General features: G+C 33.4%; 1 protein-coding gene and 1 long non-coding RNA gene across 5 annotated transcripts; both read left to right on the top strand.

Moving 5' to 3' along the window:
• Positions 1 to 4,845: 4,845 nt before the first annotated feature.
• On the top strand, positions 4,846 to 8,163 carry LOC104216003 (uncharacterized). 4 transcript variants are annotated; one of them, XR_708362.2, is made up of 5 exons: positions 4,920 to 5,127; positions 5,483 to 5,586; positions 5,683 to 5,792; positions 7,204 to 7,376; positions 7,771 to 8,163. It is a non-coding gene; the product is annotated as an uncharacterized lncRNA (long non-coding RNA). The 4 variants fall into 4 exon arrangements; XR_708360.2 differs by having other exon boundaries at positions 4,922 to 5,127; positions 5,522 to 5,586; XR_011404914.1 differs by having other exon boundaries at positions 4,846 to 5,586; positions 7,204 to 7,380.
• A 3,089-nt stretch (positions 8,164 to 11,252) lies between these two features.
• LOC104216004 (actin-related protein 2/3 complex subunit 5A) lies at positions 11,253 to 16,299 on the top strand. Its single transcript, XM_009765961.2, has 4 exons — positions 11,253 to 11,518; positions 11,627 to 11,699; positions 11,800 to 11,900; positions 15,921 to 16,299. The coding sequence occupies exons 1-4, from the start codon at positions 11,430 to 11,432 to the stop codon at positions 16,054 to 16,056; spliced, it is 399 nt and encodes a 132-aa protein (XP_009764263.1). The 5' UTR covers positions 11,253 to 11,429; the 3' UTR covers positions 16,057 to 16,299.
• Positions 16,300 to 16,411: the final 112 nt, after the last annotated feature.

Here is a 16,411-nt window from a genome sequence, read left to right on the forward strand (position 1 = left end):
TTAAGGTTTGATATAATTACATTTAGTATACCTAATTACCAATTATATATCATTAGTAGTTTTTAAGGGTATTAATTACACTCCTAATTTAATGGGACCGTATATTCCTTTTAATACCACTCCCCCCACGTTTCTCTCTCCAATTCCCATACCTTCCCCCACGTTTCCTTCCCACACCCATGATTTCTGTATCAAAATCCCATTATTTCTTCCATAGCCAAGGCACTGTCGGCACCTCTGCAATCTTGTCCCAATGTTTTTGTGCCCGGGGAAGATGAACACAAGCCTGGTCGATTTGATGGTTATGATTCCAGGTTCCTTCAGTAATATAAGAGGAAAGGAAAAGAGAGCAGCAATTCCACCATCTCATTAAAAACTTTGAAGCTTTGAATTCAAATTTGGGTTTTCAAAAATCATTATTTATTTGGATTGGGTGTTGTTGTAAATAATTAGGAATATGGTTTGGAGTTTATATCTCAATTTTGAGGGGTTTTGTTGAAGATTAGACTTGGTTTTGGCTGAATTTCAGATTGAAACACGAAGAAGAAGAAGAAGAAGAAGAAGAAGAAGAAGAAGAAGAAGAAGAAGAAGAAGAAGAAGAAGAAGAAGAAGAAGAAGACATGACATACATTATATTGCACCAAGTGTAGATAAATTATAAAAAAATTGTAGATTGTTGTTTATTTATTTTTAAGCTTTTGTGTTTTTGTGTTAAAAGTTTTGATGGGAGCATGTTATTCCACTTCGTCTGTTTTGGAGCTAACTTGTGCAGAGGAGAAGATGTTTTTTAAGTTATATATATTGTTATACCTTTAAATTCAAGAAAGTATGATTGTATTGAATTTAAAGAGGCGTGAATTTGTAGGATAGGTTGAATGTGAGGAATGAGTCAAATAAGACTCACAGTGGCTTGTTTTCTACATTTAATCTACAACAAACTACATATCATTTGAAAAATTAATATGAAAATACAGAATTTCAATGTTTCTACAAATTATCTACAAATTTTCTACAAACTGTTCATAACAGAATTTATCTTTATTTTCATGCATGTTCGTCTAGAACACTAAAGTTACTTGATATGTCAACATCTCTCGTTATAGAGGAATACAACTTATCTACAATTTTTTACAACTTTCACACATTATTTTCACCCAGTTAAATATAACTACAATAACATAAAATTTGAGCTTTGTGTTTTTGTGTTAAAATTTTTGATGGGAGCTTGTTATTCCACTTCGTCTGTTTTGGAACTAACTTGTGCAGAGGAGAAGATGTTTTTTAAGTTATATATATTGCTATACCTTTAAATTCAAGAAAGTATGGTTGTATTGTATTTAAAGAGGCGTGCATTTGTAGAATAGGTTGAATGTGAGGAATGAGTCAAATAAGACTCACAATGGCTTGTTTTCTATATTTATTCTACAATAAAACTGCATATCAAAATATAGAATTTCAATGTTTCTACAAATTATCTACAAATTTTCTATAAACTGTTCATAACAGAATTTATCTTTATTTTCATGCATGTTCGTCTGGAACACTAAAGTTACTTGATATGCACATCTCTTGTTATAGAGGAATACAAATTATCTATAATTTTCTACAACTTTCACACATTATTTCCACCCAGTGAAATACAACTACAATAACATAAAACTTACATACAAATTTTATACAAAATTTATACAATATGTCTTTTGTATATTTTGTATCTGATTTATACATAGTAAAAATAATTTTCATACAACTAATTATATATTGTACAACTTATCTACAAATTATCTACAATTTTCGTATATTATTTCTACTAAGTTATATATAACTACAATATAATACCACTTAAATATAATTTTTATACAATGTTATTCAACTTTCATACAATAGTTAAATGAATAAAAGAAAAATAAATAAACAACAGAATACAATTTTTCTACAGTATTTCTACAATTTCTGCAATATAATGTATGTTATGTCTTCTTCTTCTTCTTCTTCTTCTTCTTCTTCTTCTTCTTCTTCTTCTTCTTCTTCTTCGAGTTTCAATCCGAAATTCAGCCAAAACCAAGTTTAATCTTCACCAAAACCCCTCAAAATTGAGATATAAACTCCAAATTATATTTCCAATTATTTGCAACAACACCCAATCCAAACAAATAATGATTTTTGAAAACCCAAATTTGAATTCAAAGCTTCAAAGTTTTTTAATGGCTGTCAATGGTGGAATTGCTGCTCTCTTTTCCTTTGCTTTGTATTACTGAAATTTGGACACAATTGCTTTTGATGTAGAAGAATTGTAGAAGATTAGATCGTTTTTGATTTGTGAAATCAGAAAAAAATTTGAAACACAGTGTATCGAAAAAGCAGAGACGCTAAATTTGAAACGAAACTGACGAAGAAGATTAATGAGCGTGATTTGCGTTGTAGAAGATCTGGAAGAATTTTTAATCCCCCAATTTTAGCGCGGCTAAATAAGGAAGCCTACAACTACAATGATTCCTTATTTAATGAATTGTCTATATTTTGTAGAAATACTATTAGCATGAAGAGTAATATGCAAACTATGAATATATTTGGTAATATAGTTTCCTATATGGTATAGGAACGAAAATTTCCCTTAATTAAAATTTTAATTGTGCTTAGACATAAATTTTACTTGAAAAAAATTAATTGTGAATGAAATTATTTCATCTGAGACACTCATCACACAAAACAGTAAAATAAATAAGGGCTGTGTTTGTAACTTTAAGAAATTACAAGGAACCTAATCGCATTTCTTTCTTCAAAATATGCCCTTTCAGCTTTTAAGAAAAAATACAATGGTACGTTATTTTTGTGAGATTTAATTTATATACAAATCATTATTTACAAATTCCAGTTATATTTATTAATATCGAGAATGATAAAAAGCATTTAAAATGCAATTTGTTATAAAATAAAGACCGTAAAGTACAGACAAGTATAGAGAGAAACTGATATATTATTCGAATTCAAATTGATGTACATAATGAACTGGAATCCCTTTTATTTATAGAAGAAAGGAAGTTGTTGTGTAAGCTGCTACTACAAGTTGTTGTGTAAGCTACTACTATACCAGACATGGATAATCTTCTACTGAGAGTGATGTTTATCCATAACAGAGTACTGAAAGGATAAGCTCATTGTACCGGGTATAGATAATATTCTACTGGGGGTAATGTTTATCCATAATGGAGTACTGAAAGAATAAGCTTATTGTACCTGGTATGGATAATCTTCTACGGGGTAATATTTATCCATAACGGAGTATCGAAAGGATAAGCTTATTATACCCGGTATGGATAATCTTCTACAGGGGTAATATATATCCATAACGGAGTATCGAAAGGATAAACTTGTTATACCCGGTATGGATAATCTTCTACCGGGGGTAATATTTATCCATAACCGGGTACCGAAGTGATAAACTTCTTCAGGAGGCTTATTTCCAAATAGATAAATATATTTACGGCGGAGTCCCCTATGGATAAGCTTGTTCAAGAAACTTATTTACAACGGAGTTTCATGAAATGTTATGTCGTGGGCTCTTCTAGAGCTTATTTCCTCCTCATTATGATCATTTTGATCATTAGCTCCTACCATTTTTCAAGGATTGTTAACTTTGGAACCGGTTGGTCTACCACGCTTTATGTGTACAGTAAACTTTATCCTTCAGGGACTTTAATTTTAATAGGAGCATTTGTAGCTGAAATATGATATTAAATTTTGGATCAGCAAATGCTTCTGGCATTTGACTTGAATTATCTTCTAAGTGAGGATCATATTGATGATAATTCGATTCATATAGCATATTTTCAGTTGTTTATTTCATCCCTTAAATGTTAGAAAAATTAACATGTATCCCCAATCTTTTTTGGAAAACATATCTTTGTGTATTGTGGTAGAGAAATTAATCATATACCACACATCAAAAGATAGTAAAAATATTTGATTTCTGATCCTAAACCAATTATGAGGGGAGGACTTTATCATATATTGTTGGTCTGATGCATACAAGTGTTGTTGTATGCTATTTAGAATATCTTAGACCAACACATGAAGCTTTGTTCTCATAAGCAATAGTTTAGCCATTAGTAGGAGGTATTCAATGCTAAACCCCAGCTTGGATATAAACCAGCATTATCAAGATGAACTGTCTTGATTTCATAATCTGAAAGTTATGCTCTTAATTGAGAAAAGCAATCTCAAATGCCAAACTGCAGGTTACAATAAACACACATGTAATCATCTTATATATATATATATATATATATATATATATATATGCATCTATAAGTGGTTCACATGACAGGTGAATGAGCCCATATTCACCTTTTATATATTTCAGAATCAGGGGTCTTAGTCCCAACTTTAGTTGGTATAATCAATTTATTATGAGAACAAGCAACACATGAGAATTCTTGAAGAATCTTCTAGTTCTTCAGTATGTGCTTATCTGAATTCTTAAATAGCTCATTCAAAAATGACAAATGAAAACTTCAAGTTTATCATGGCATGTGCTATCTCTTAATAAACTTCTGGTCTACTATGGCATAAACTTTTGCATTAGTAAACTTCTGGTTTACCGTGACTGCTTTTGCATTAGTAAACTTCAGGTTTAATACAACATATGTTTTGACCATAATCATATAATATGAATGACATATTTATATATAAGATCTTCGAGAGCCTTCATTTATTATCCATAATCTAATATTTATTGGACATTACTGATATCATGTGTCTTATAGACAAACACATTACAACAAATTTGGCCTAAGGCAACACTAATTTTAGGCAACAAAAGCATCTAGACCACGCTTTTTTAGAGGTGGCCTTTGTCTCTGACTTTTGGCTACGAAGTTTAGGCTACACTTTAAAAGGGTACTTTTAGAAACTAAAAACCACGCTCATTAAGTACTTTTACCTATTTTGATTTTCCATTACCCATTCCTCCTGCCCCCCAATTCATTTATATTCTTTCCCCAAATTCATTCTCTTCCTAATTACAGAGGCATCTCAGTCTCAGAGACAGAAACGTTCAACTTCACTTGCTGCTTCTAATCCTCGAAAACCCTAGCCAAATTTTAGGGCTACGGTAGTTTAATCTCTGTGAGTACTTTCTTCTCTTCACTCTTCGGTTTTCTACTTCTCTCTCTAGTAATCTATGTTCTCTGTATTGTACCTTTAGTTATTGCATTGTATGCTTCTCATTTTGCTCTATTGTGTGGAATTTATGTTGTCGCCTCGCTCATTCTAGCATTCTCTTTCTGATTTCGCTCTATTCTATCATATTCTTGTTGTCAATTCGCTATTTCCAATTAGCCTAGTAGAATTGGTAAACCTAGTCTTTGGTGAACTCAATTTGGACCAGAAACTATAACCGACTCAACAACTCTATATAAAGGAGCTAATTAAGATCTATTGATAGTCCGAAAAAATCTCAACTACACTATCCATCTTTCAGCTTGTTCATTTTTACAAGTAATTCTCATTCCATTTGAAGGCTATCGAGCTCTGGCTTCTTCAAAACCTTCACTGACTATTCAGGTTGGAACATTTTAAGCCATTGTAAGACCCTTTAATTAACGTCAACTCAATATTTATTTACTACTTTTTAATTTGCCCATTCACAAGGGTTTGTTTTGGATAATCCATCATACACAGGTAGCTGCAGAGCTGGCTTTGGTATTGACAGTAGTGAATAATGAAGAAGACTTCATGTGGGCGTTGATTCAACTGGTCATCTCTACATTCTTTACTTCCTTGTTTTCCTTGTAAGTGGGAATAAAGAATAGCACAATACTTCCTATTAATATGCTAGTTGTTTATAGTAGCTCTTGTTATTTATTTTGTTTCTTTAGCAATCCTTAAGATGTCAGATTGTAGCTTATCATAATGACGTGTGTATGACTTGTACAATACCTATGATACACACACTGGTTTTGGGTTTAAATTTTCAGTCATTCTGTACTATTTGACACTATCACTTCTTAGCATTTGGTTGTTTGGACCTAGTTTCTTCTAGAAAAGTTGCCATCCTATACAAGCCATCTAGTTAAGAATGAAAAAAAAATCAAGTATAAGATGTAAAATAACTTGTTAATATGCAGTGTCCAGCTAGTGGAGTTGTGCAACGAGCTAATACTCTTCTATGAAAGCAATGGATAAAAATGTACCGCTTAATTGAAACAATAAAAGGAGCAAAATTTAACATCAAATGCATTACTGCTCCTTAGTTTTAGATTAGCTTTTGTCCATGAGCAAACATATTCTATTCTCAATTGTAATTTTGTTTGCATCCGCTTGACTTCTTTTAATGAACTCCTTTTACTTCATGAAAAAAAAAATGATGCTCAACTTAACTAGTGCTTGATATTTTGCTTGTCATATATATTCTATTTGTGAATGCTTCACCGGTGATTGATAGGTTGCTTTACTTATACAACTTGCATCTTCTCCGAGTTTTCTCTCTCATTTTCTCTATATTAATCAGTTTTTTATTGTATTGGTTGTTGGGCAAAAATGATCCGTTCTTCGAAGTCCTACCTTCTCTATTTCTTAGTTCTCTTAGTTTATGATAGTTGGTCTTTATTATGGTAAGAAGTTATGCTTATCATAACGTATTTCATGTGTTTTTAAGAGAATCAGTTGACTCATATTATAGTCTATTAACAGAATCTAGAAGCAGAAAGATCCATTGATGGTAGATTGTAGTTTTGTAAGATTTATTCCAAGATATCGATGATCTTACCACACTCAAGGATGCTTCAGTTGCTGAGTGTAGAGAAAGCAATAATAAGCATTTGACCTTCAGCATGAATGTGCAGGATCAAGAGGTAGAAAGAGTTGCTCTTTTCCTTAGTAGATTGAAGGCTACTCAAGCTTATTAAAATTATTTGAAAATTTAGACCCCACAAATATAAAATAAAGTAGATAAAATATGAAATAGGATGAAAAGGAAAATAGTAGGTAGATGACAATGTATTTAGAATCCATTCTAATTAGTGATCTTGCAGGTTATTCTTATTTGTTCTTAATATCAATGCAGAGTGAAGGGTGATATTCAAGAAAACTCCTCTCATACTTTTTAATAATATAAATCTCTTCCGGTATTTTTTTTGGGAAGATTCTGCTTATTGTCTCTCATATATACATATCGAAATAATTTTAATATGGTGCTTGCAGGTTGCTGCTGGTTAGTTTTCTATATGAGCATGATGAGTAAAGTAAACAGTAGCGATGAGTGAAGGTGGAAAAAAAAAACTGGTAGTTAAACTAGTTAGTATGATCTAAAATCTACCGGAGCACCTGAATATTTTCATCTGGATCTGCACCTTATCTCATATACGGCAACAGTAGTAAGTTAGTTCATGTGAAAACTTTTTACTCATACTTCTGAATTCCATTCTAATAAATGAAATTGTAGAATTAATTTATAAGTATTTCTCTAGTAGCCATGTTTCTATTTATTTTAAAAGTTTGTTTGTCAAGTACTTCAATGATTTTTATCCGCTACGAGTGCTAATTTTTTCAAGATTGCTAGGTGAATAAGTCATCATTCTGAAGGGAGAGCATGATCCTTGAGAAAATTAGATTTCTCCCTTTCAATATCCCCCTTTCACATATTTAAACCCCTTCAACTTTATAGTACTCATCTAATATTATCTAACTGCAGCTGGCATAAATAGTTTTTTTTTTTAAATTAGTAGCAGACTATAACAAATAATGCATCTTTGTTTGTCTCAATTGCAGGTATGGAAAGGCAAAACCACTGAAAAGAATAATGAGATTACAATTAGGGAACTCAAGACTCAAAAACCTTCAGAAGTTTTTGATGATCTGAACAAGGAAATCTCACATGTTGCTTAGATTAATAGGGTGGTCAAGCTACCGAAAACGGATCAGTTGCAAAATTAGGAGATTGATGTGAAAGGTGCTAAGGACCAAGGGGATAACAAATTGGGTTTCTAACGTATACTACCTTTAGCACTATAATATGTTTTAAAGTGTTATTCATGATAGAGTACATCAGATATTGTATAATTCATTTCCAGTAGTCGACCTATAAGAGATTGCTTTATTAGTTAATGTAGTACTTGATACATATTTCTTTTTCAAAGTTCATTGTAAGTGTATGCGCTTGAATCTTTTTTTTTTTTTATTTATATATTGATTAATGTAGTATTTGAGTTCTTCATACGTTTGCAATAATCTAAAAATTTATGATGATAAATGTGAATACTAGATATATCAAATTATTAGCAAAGGCAACATTTTATAAGGGTGGCCTCGAGGTAGAAAAGGCAACGATTTAAACATGTAGCTTTTGGACATGAAAAATGTTGCCACGTGAGGTATTACACGCGTAGTATTTGTACCTTATAGGCCACACTTTCGAAGCGTGGCCTTTAAAGCAACACTTAAAAAGAGTATTACACTAGTTTAGGCCACCCCTAGAAAAGTGTTGCTTAAAGTTGAAAAGTGTGGCATTTTATCAAATACCACACTTTTTGATAGTTTAGGCCATACTTACCAAGGGTGACTAAAAATCTAAAATGTTGTAGCGACAGTTAGCTCTTTAGGAGTTGTTGATATATTTTGTACTATCAAATATTGCTCATACACTTCTGATATCATGAGAGAAAATCACAATCAAATAAACAATGTAAAATAATTGTTTAAGCACAAAAAAACTCTTCTTCATAATATTTTTCCTACTTCAGGAGGCAATTTCAATTGTGTTACTTCTTTAGGGGCAAATTTAAAATATGAAATATTGAGTATATATTCTCTCAATTATTACGGAGGTGAATTGTAATATATTCACATCAAGAGCACATTCATATTTACCAGATTTATTAATATTGTCACATTCACATGGAATGGATTAATATTATCAAAAGTTTCTATCCTTCAGGAAATCGAACATAATTATCTGAATGCGCATTAATCACATCAAATTGTAATGTCTCAGCCTCTTTTAAAATATTCACTACTTTAGGAGAAAATCAAGGCGTGCATTTAATATAGAGAATATTTATGTAGCTTATCTTCAATTGTAACCATAGAAAACCTAAATTATCACTTCTGGTGATCATAGGCATATACCACTTCTGGTGGCTAACAAAATATAATTACAATGAGATATGCGAAATATAACCACTTCTGGTGGTTGTATATTTCTTGCAAACTCTGCTAGAGTTTAAGTTGATCTAATAATGTTATTCATATTCTTCAAAATGACATAAATAAGATATATTATAGTAAACATCATTATCAAATCATAATTTTTCTTTATGTACAACAATTACATAGTCATACTATCTATTATAAATAACAAAAATTAAAATATTTATATTTCTACAGATTCACCACCGATAACATGACTTGTTTCTCCTTCTGGGAGTGCAGGGTAATCAACTACATCCAAATGCATGAAGTCTAGATTATCTTCAGAAATAAAATTTGCTTCAGCATTTTTCTCTGTCTTCTTTAGGGAGGCTTGATAAAGCTCAACCAGGTGCTTTGGCGTACGGCAGGTACGTGACCAGTGTCATTTTCTTCCACATCTATAGCATGCATTTTCTGCATTTGGTGCTTGCACCGCTTCATGCTTTTGTTCCTTCCTTTTCCACTGCTGGTGGTGAGAAGGGTTCTTTGGTGCATTATTATTTCCATGATTAAAATTTCTTCCCCGACCACGGCCATGACCACGACTGGGGCCACGACCTCTTCCACATTTAGCTTGGTGGAAGTTCGTCTCATTCACTTCAAGGAATGGACAAGAATCAGTAGGTCGGCTTTCATGGTTTTTCATTAATAGCCCATTATGTTGCTCGGCTATAAGAAGATGTGAGATAAGTTCAGAATACTTTTTAAATCTCATCTCTCGATGTTGCTGCTGCAGGAGCATATTCGAGGCATGAAAAGTGGTGAAAGTTTTCTCCAACATATCATGATCAGTAATATTATTACCACATAATTTCAATTAGGAAATAATTCTGAACATAGCAGAATTATATTCACTTATAGATTTAAAACCTTGTAGCCTTAGATGAGTCCAATCATAACGTGCCTGTGGAAGAACGACCATCTTCAGGTGGTCATATCTATCTTTCAAATTATTCCATAGTATGACTGGATCTTTAATAGTGAGATATTCCATTTTCAGGTCATCATCAAGGTGATGGCGTATGAATATCATTGCTTTGGCACGGTCTTGGTTTGATGCCTGATTTTTATCCTTGATGGTGTCTGCCAGACCCATCGCATCAAGATGAATTTCAGCATCAAGCACCCAAGATATGTAGCTTTTGCCCGATATATGCATGGCTACAAATTCAAGTTTAGAAAGATTTGACATTATATAAAAAAAGAAAGTTCGTACCTCAGATACTTTCAAAGTATTTGCTCAAGATGGCAGAGTCTCGTGCTGATAACGTGTTATAAAATAAAGACTGCAAAGTAAAGACAAGTATAAAGAGAAACTGATATATTATTCGAATTCAAACTGATGTACATAATGAACTGAAATCTCTTCTATTTATAGAAGAAAGGAAGCTGTTGTATAAGCTGCTACTGCAAGCTGCTGTGTAAGCTACTACTATACCAGACATGGATAATCTTCTATTGAGAGTGATGTTTATCCATAACGGAGTACTGAAAGGATAAGCTCATTGTACCGGGTATAGATAATATTCTACTGGGGGTAATGTTTATCCATAATGGAGTACTGAAAGAATAAGCTCATTGTACCTGGTCTGGATAATCTTCTACCGGGGTAATATTTATCCATAATGGAGTATCGAAAGAATAAGCTTATTATACCCGGTATGGATAATCTTCTACAGGGTAATATATATATCCATAACGGAGTATAGAAAGGATAAACTTGTTATACCCGGTATGGATAATCTTCTACCGGGGTAATATTTATCCATAACCGAGTACCGAAGTGATAAACTTCTTCAAGAGGCTTATTTCCAAATAGATAAATATATTTACGACGGAGTCCCCTATGGATAAGCTTGTTCAAGAAACTTATTTACAACAGAGTACTAAATGTATATCCATAATATAATATATTTATAACACAATTTACAAAATCCAGTTGATACATAAATCATAGTTGGAAAATTAAAAATCGCATTTGAGGAATATATAAATCGCATCAAAGCATTTATCGAATACGACGTATTAGAGGTATTCACCAAATACGACTTTTAAATTGCATTTACAAATGCGAATTATAACGCGCATTTATTTATCCGATGCGACTTATTCTCATTTAATAATCTTATTTGGCAAAAGCGTTGTCAACTCCTGTTGGTAATCAATACCGGAATTCAGAGCATCAGACACTCAATAAAGATCCCAAAAGCTGCTTGCGCAATTGGCTCAAGGTAGAGGAAATGGCGGAGTTTGTTGAAGCAGATAATTTCGAAGCCATAATCACCAGAATCGAGCACAAGTCCCGCAAGATCGAAAGCTTACTCAAACAGTACATCTATAATATTTCCTCTTTTATACCTGCATAAAAACAAATTCCCACATCTATAATTGTATATATAATACTGAAGACCCACTTGTGATTTTGATTATTTGTTAGGTATAAACCAGTGGAAGCTTTGAAAACAGCTCTAGAAGGATCACCTCCCAAGACCAAAGATGAAAGATGCAAGGTTCAATCTTTTTTGTTAAATTATCCTTTTTATTAGAATGTTGGTCCATGATGCAACTTCTGAGGTTGACATTTAATTTTTTGTTTTGGGGAATTTGCAGTCTGCCAATTGGATAGTGGTCCATAGGGCTATAATGGCTATCAAAGATGTGGATAGCTTGTTCTCTGCTTTGGATCCTGAGTACTATGATATTCTCATGAAGTAAGTTCATTTCTTATTCCTACTTGTTCTGTGTATTTGGCCTAGGTAGGACTTGAGGTTGAGGGTTATGTTTTCCAATCTGTAATAATGGATGTGAATCATGTCTACCGAAAATTGTAATGCTATGAGTACTCTATCTCTGGTTCCCCGTTATGGCATATTGGTATATCAGTAGAAAGTAAAGAGAAAAAGGTTAGATCATAGGAATTGTGTGAAATCAGTGATTTTATCCAATTGAGGACCTTGGGCATTTTTTATTGATTGAGACGAAAGGATTCCACTTAACTGGGTAACTAAAATTACTGATACTTGTTTCGCAATCCTCAAAATATTATTGTTGAACCTCTGGTTCTGTTATGCGCACAGAAATTGGGGATATGATACAAGCCTTGTAATCCCCTTTTCACAGAGATTGCACTTAGATATTAGCCGAGTTAAGAAATAATTTATGAAAGGAAGTCGAAAGTAAAGAAATCTTAATCTGGAAATAAGCTATTGAAACTAAGCCAACCAATGGAAATCTTAGATGGTACTATTGAAGTTCCAACGCTTGTCTTTTCAAGAAGTGGCGGACAAACTCATTGAACTATTGGTGATGCAAAGCATTTTAAATAGATTTGTGCAGTTACATGCATATGCAACTAGTAATAAAGGTAGAGAAGAAAGTGAAAAACACAATGTGTCTGCTATTTGGTTGAATAAGACATATATTTCTCTACCTTATGTTGCTATTAAGGACCAGTCTACAGTTATAATTATGTTCAAGTCGAAATAGACCTGGGCGGAATATCCTAGTAATAAGATTCTTCCACCTCCAGTTTTGAGGTCGGGGTTTGAGTCACCAATAGCCACTGTTGGACTCCAATGTGGCGGCCGTTTGGTGGTGGTGGGGTGGGGTGGGGGGAGGATTTACCATGTTCAAGAAAAGACAAACATTAGGTGGCATAAATGGTGGAACAGTCTTTTACAGCTCTTACCTCGAGTATCAACACCTGAAAATGGCGTAGTTTGAAATTGTACCTTCTTATACACTGCACTAAATATTTTATGTTTATTTTACTTTAGGTTACGATGAATTTGAGATGTGTCATGAAATCTATTGAACTTGAGAAACTTTGTTAAAGATTTCCAAGGAACGCTAGTTGGACATTTTGGTAATTGCCTACAATATGTCTCATCAAATATTGATCAACAATATGCAAGCTTTTTATGACCTTAGTTTAGGTTTCTAACATGCAACAGCTAGTTTAAGCTTGGTGTTGGTCTTATATCTCCATGAATACAATATACTACAGGTTAAAAGAAATGTTGTTTAATGAATTCACCATGTAGGTAGGTGAAATTGCCTTTTCATTTGGTTTTCTACTACCAGCAACCAGGGAACTGGTGTAATAGTAATACTTGCTAGTTTCTTGATTGGGTGCAATTTCAGTCCTGGAATCTGATGACACTATATATTTAAAACACTAAGATAAAGTTGAAGGAATCATCTGGCAAGAAGATTCTGAAAGTACATTGGGAATAACTTGGGTTGGTATGCTTATTTGGGAGTAAGAAGATATTGCTGCTTAAGAATCAATAGACTTACTCCATCTATATGTTGTTGCTTTGCAAAGCTCTACCTTCAATATCTAATAAAGGGCTAACAGGGGGTTGGAAAGGGTAATCGATGGGCTTGAAGTGCCTATTTTCTGGAAACATCTGAAAGTAACCATATGATAACTTGGTGCAAAGTTGGTCCTACTCGTAAAGGCGCCGGTGTATTTACTACTCTCATACATTAGTGTAACATATTCACCAAGGAGATTGAGAATTGAGAGATATAAATCTTTAACTTGTTACTGGAATGAGTTGGAGAAATTTTACATGATCTGCAGTCAAGATAGGTTTGACCTAGGTGGCGATCATGTTTATACTTTTAATCGGTTTTATACGGGTTTAAGTGACTTGAATTAATACGGCTATCAGGTTTGGTTATTATGATCTTGAAGTTGAGATGCTCAGGTTACAAATTTGAATTTTTCTTATAGTCAGATATCACCTTCATTAATTCATCAAGATGGTGCTCAAAATATATGTTCAATGTGGTTATATGTGCTACTTTTGGTCAATTATCTAGCTACCTAATTTACTATACCAGAGTATATTCTTTCTTTACGCCAAATATATACATGAAACAAAAGAAGCTCTTCTCATTGCTTTGGAAAGGGCTCCTACTTCTTTCATTCCAAGTAGTCTTGAAAAGGGAAAGTGGATAAATATTCCATGTTGTTTTTAACTCTTCCGAGGTTTCCTTTCCCTCCAACTTGCCATGCCTTTATAACTGTCTTCTGGTGTAAAAAGAACACCTCCACCCAAAGCTGTGAGGCCATTCTGCAGTATAACAATAACATATCATTGTCCTTCTCATACTCCTTGCACTTCAAACACCAACTTTCAACAATCTCTTTATGTGATCTTCCGTCAGAAAGAATTGCATCCCACTCTATGCAGCATGTGAAGAAGGTGATGACCTTCTTTGGCGTTTATGTATTCCATATCTCCTTTCACCATGTCTTCTTTGCTCCTTCTTTGTAAGACCCATATAATAGAAGCTCATTAAAAATGTACTAGCACTGCTCCTTTCAACACCAATACACCATTTTATCCTCACCACTTTCTGCCACAGAGAAACTGTAGATTTGTATGAACTCCTCTACTTCTTTCCATTCCCTATCTGAACAGGTCTTCTCAAGCTAATTTTCCAAGATGAACCCTTAGTTCTTCTTGTGGTGATCTCAGCGGTAACTGCGATCCTATCATGAGTAATCACATAGACTCTTGATAAGCAAGCTTCTAAGATTAGTTTCAGTTTCACATCATATATCCAACCAAATTGTTTCCAGTTACAATTCCCAATAAATAAAGCCAGTGAACCTTGTGAACTCGTCTTTCCCCTTCATAATCCCTTTTCACAGTTTACTCAGTTACTTCATTCGGTTATCATCCATTTCTAGAAGGGGATATAGTTGACTTTTGAAAACGACAAAGGCTAGTCACATTGCAATACCTAAGAGTATCTTTTAATTTTCTCTTGAAATATAAGGCCACGATGGAGTCGCCTTCCAAATGTGAAGACTTGCATATATGCTCCCCACTGGTCCGCCATACGTAGCACAGAAACAACAGACATGAGAGTCGTGTCTTACATGAAGGCACAAATTTTGAAAATCATGAGACAAGTTGGAAGGATCTTATAATTTTGAAGTATACTATATTATATAAAACATAAATTATTGATAAATCGTAAGAATTAAAAAAGACACAAAAAGAAACATAAATTGATTACATAAAAAAATGATTCCATAACCATAAATCGTAATAAGGCATTACCACTTAGGTGGTATTCAGAAATCTTAGCAAAATATAAAGTATTGTATCTTGGCTAATTGGTTTGCAAATGCATTTCCTTGAGGGGATATACCAATATTTTTGTCAACAAGATTCCAACTTTAAATAATTCGCTGCTGATTTGATTTCTTATGGTTCTTGTTAAAGTTTAGTCCTAAATCTGTTTATATCTTCATTACTGTAAAGAAGATGAAGGAATTATGTGATGCAAGATGACATTTCCTTGTTGAACGAACTCTTTTTGACAGCTTTCATTTGCTTTAGTGGACCACAGCAGCGACTCCAGCATCACTACTTCGAACTTTAGGAATAGAAGAAAAGGTCAAAATATGCCACATTTTGGAGAGTCCGCGCAACATGATAGGATGAGAAAAATGGAAGGAGACATTCATTCTTTTTCTGATATTGGACCATCTAGACTCTGCTTCACACACACTATAGTTGAAAATGAACTCGTTTGTTGTATGCATACTTGATACACTAAGAAGAAATGAATGTAAATTTGCCTTGTAATTATTCCAATAGTTAAAAAGGAAAATAAATCCATAGATCTGCCTGTTGTGCAAGTAATGTGGCACATTTCTGAAGTTGGGTTACAAGCTTCACAGAACATTCTTATCCGATGTGCAGGTACTTGTACAGAGGTTTGTCTACTGGAGACCGCCCAACATGTGACCAATGCCTAAGGATCCATGAAAAACTAACAGAAAAAGCTGGTTTAGGTTGCATACTGCGTTGTCTTGCTGACACTGTGAATACTGTGTAACTAATACCTGTTTGCTAAAGCCGGATGAACACAGTATTGAACTTGATGGGAAAAAAAAAAGAAGGAATGCCATTGGTACAGATGAATGTTTACTTTGAAATTCACTTGTATGTCTTTACATGTTTAATTGAAGCTAAGATTGAGTTCAGCTTGTTTTCAAAGGGTTGCTTCCTCTCTTTAAATCTGTATTCTTCTCGATATATAACATAAGATCTGTCCCAAGGCTATTTGAGCTTTCTGCCATTCCTTTTCTTTCATATTTCTGTTGGTGGATGTAGTTTATGTGACAGTATCGAGTCAAGGAGATGTTGCTCCCAAGAGTTCTTCTATTCCTAAAATTTATAATTTATATCTA

This window comes from Nicotiana sylvestris, chromosome 1 (assembly GCF_000393655.2).
Source record: "Nicotiana sylvestris chromosome 1, ASM39365v2, whole genome shotgun sequence".
Classification (NCBI taxonomy): domain Eukaryota; kingdom Viridiplantae; phylum Streptophyta; class Magnoliopsida; order Solanales; family Solanaceae; genus Nicotiana; species Nicotiana sylvestris.

What these genes read in the sequence shown, in the direction of transcription:
- LOC104216004 (XM_009765961.2), top strand. Translation starts at nt 11,430, where the DNA reads ATGGCGGAGTTTGTTGAAGCAGATAATTTCGAAGCCATAATCACCAGA. An exon ending in ATCGAAAGCTTACTCAAACA is followed by an intron (nt 11,519 to 11,626) that starts GTACATCTATAA and finishes ATTATTTGTTAG; the next exon opens with GTATAAACCAGTGGAAGCTT. An exon ending in TACTATGATATTCTCATGAA is followed by an intron (nt 11,901 to 15,920) that starts GTAAGTTCATTT and finishes TCCGATGTGCAG; the next exon opens with GTACTTGTACAGAGGTTTGT.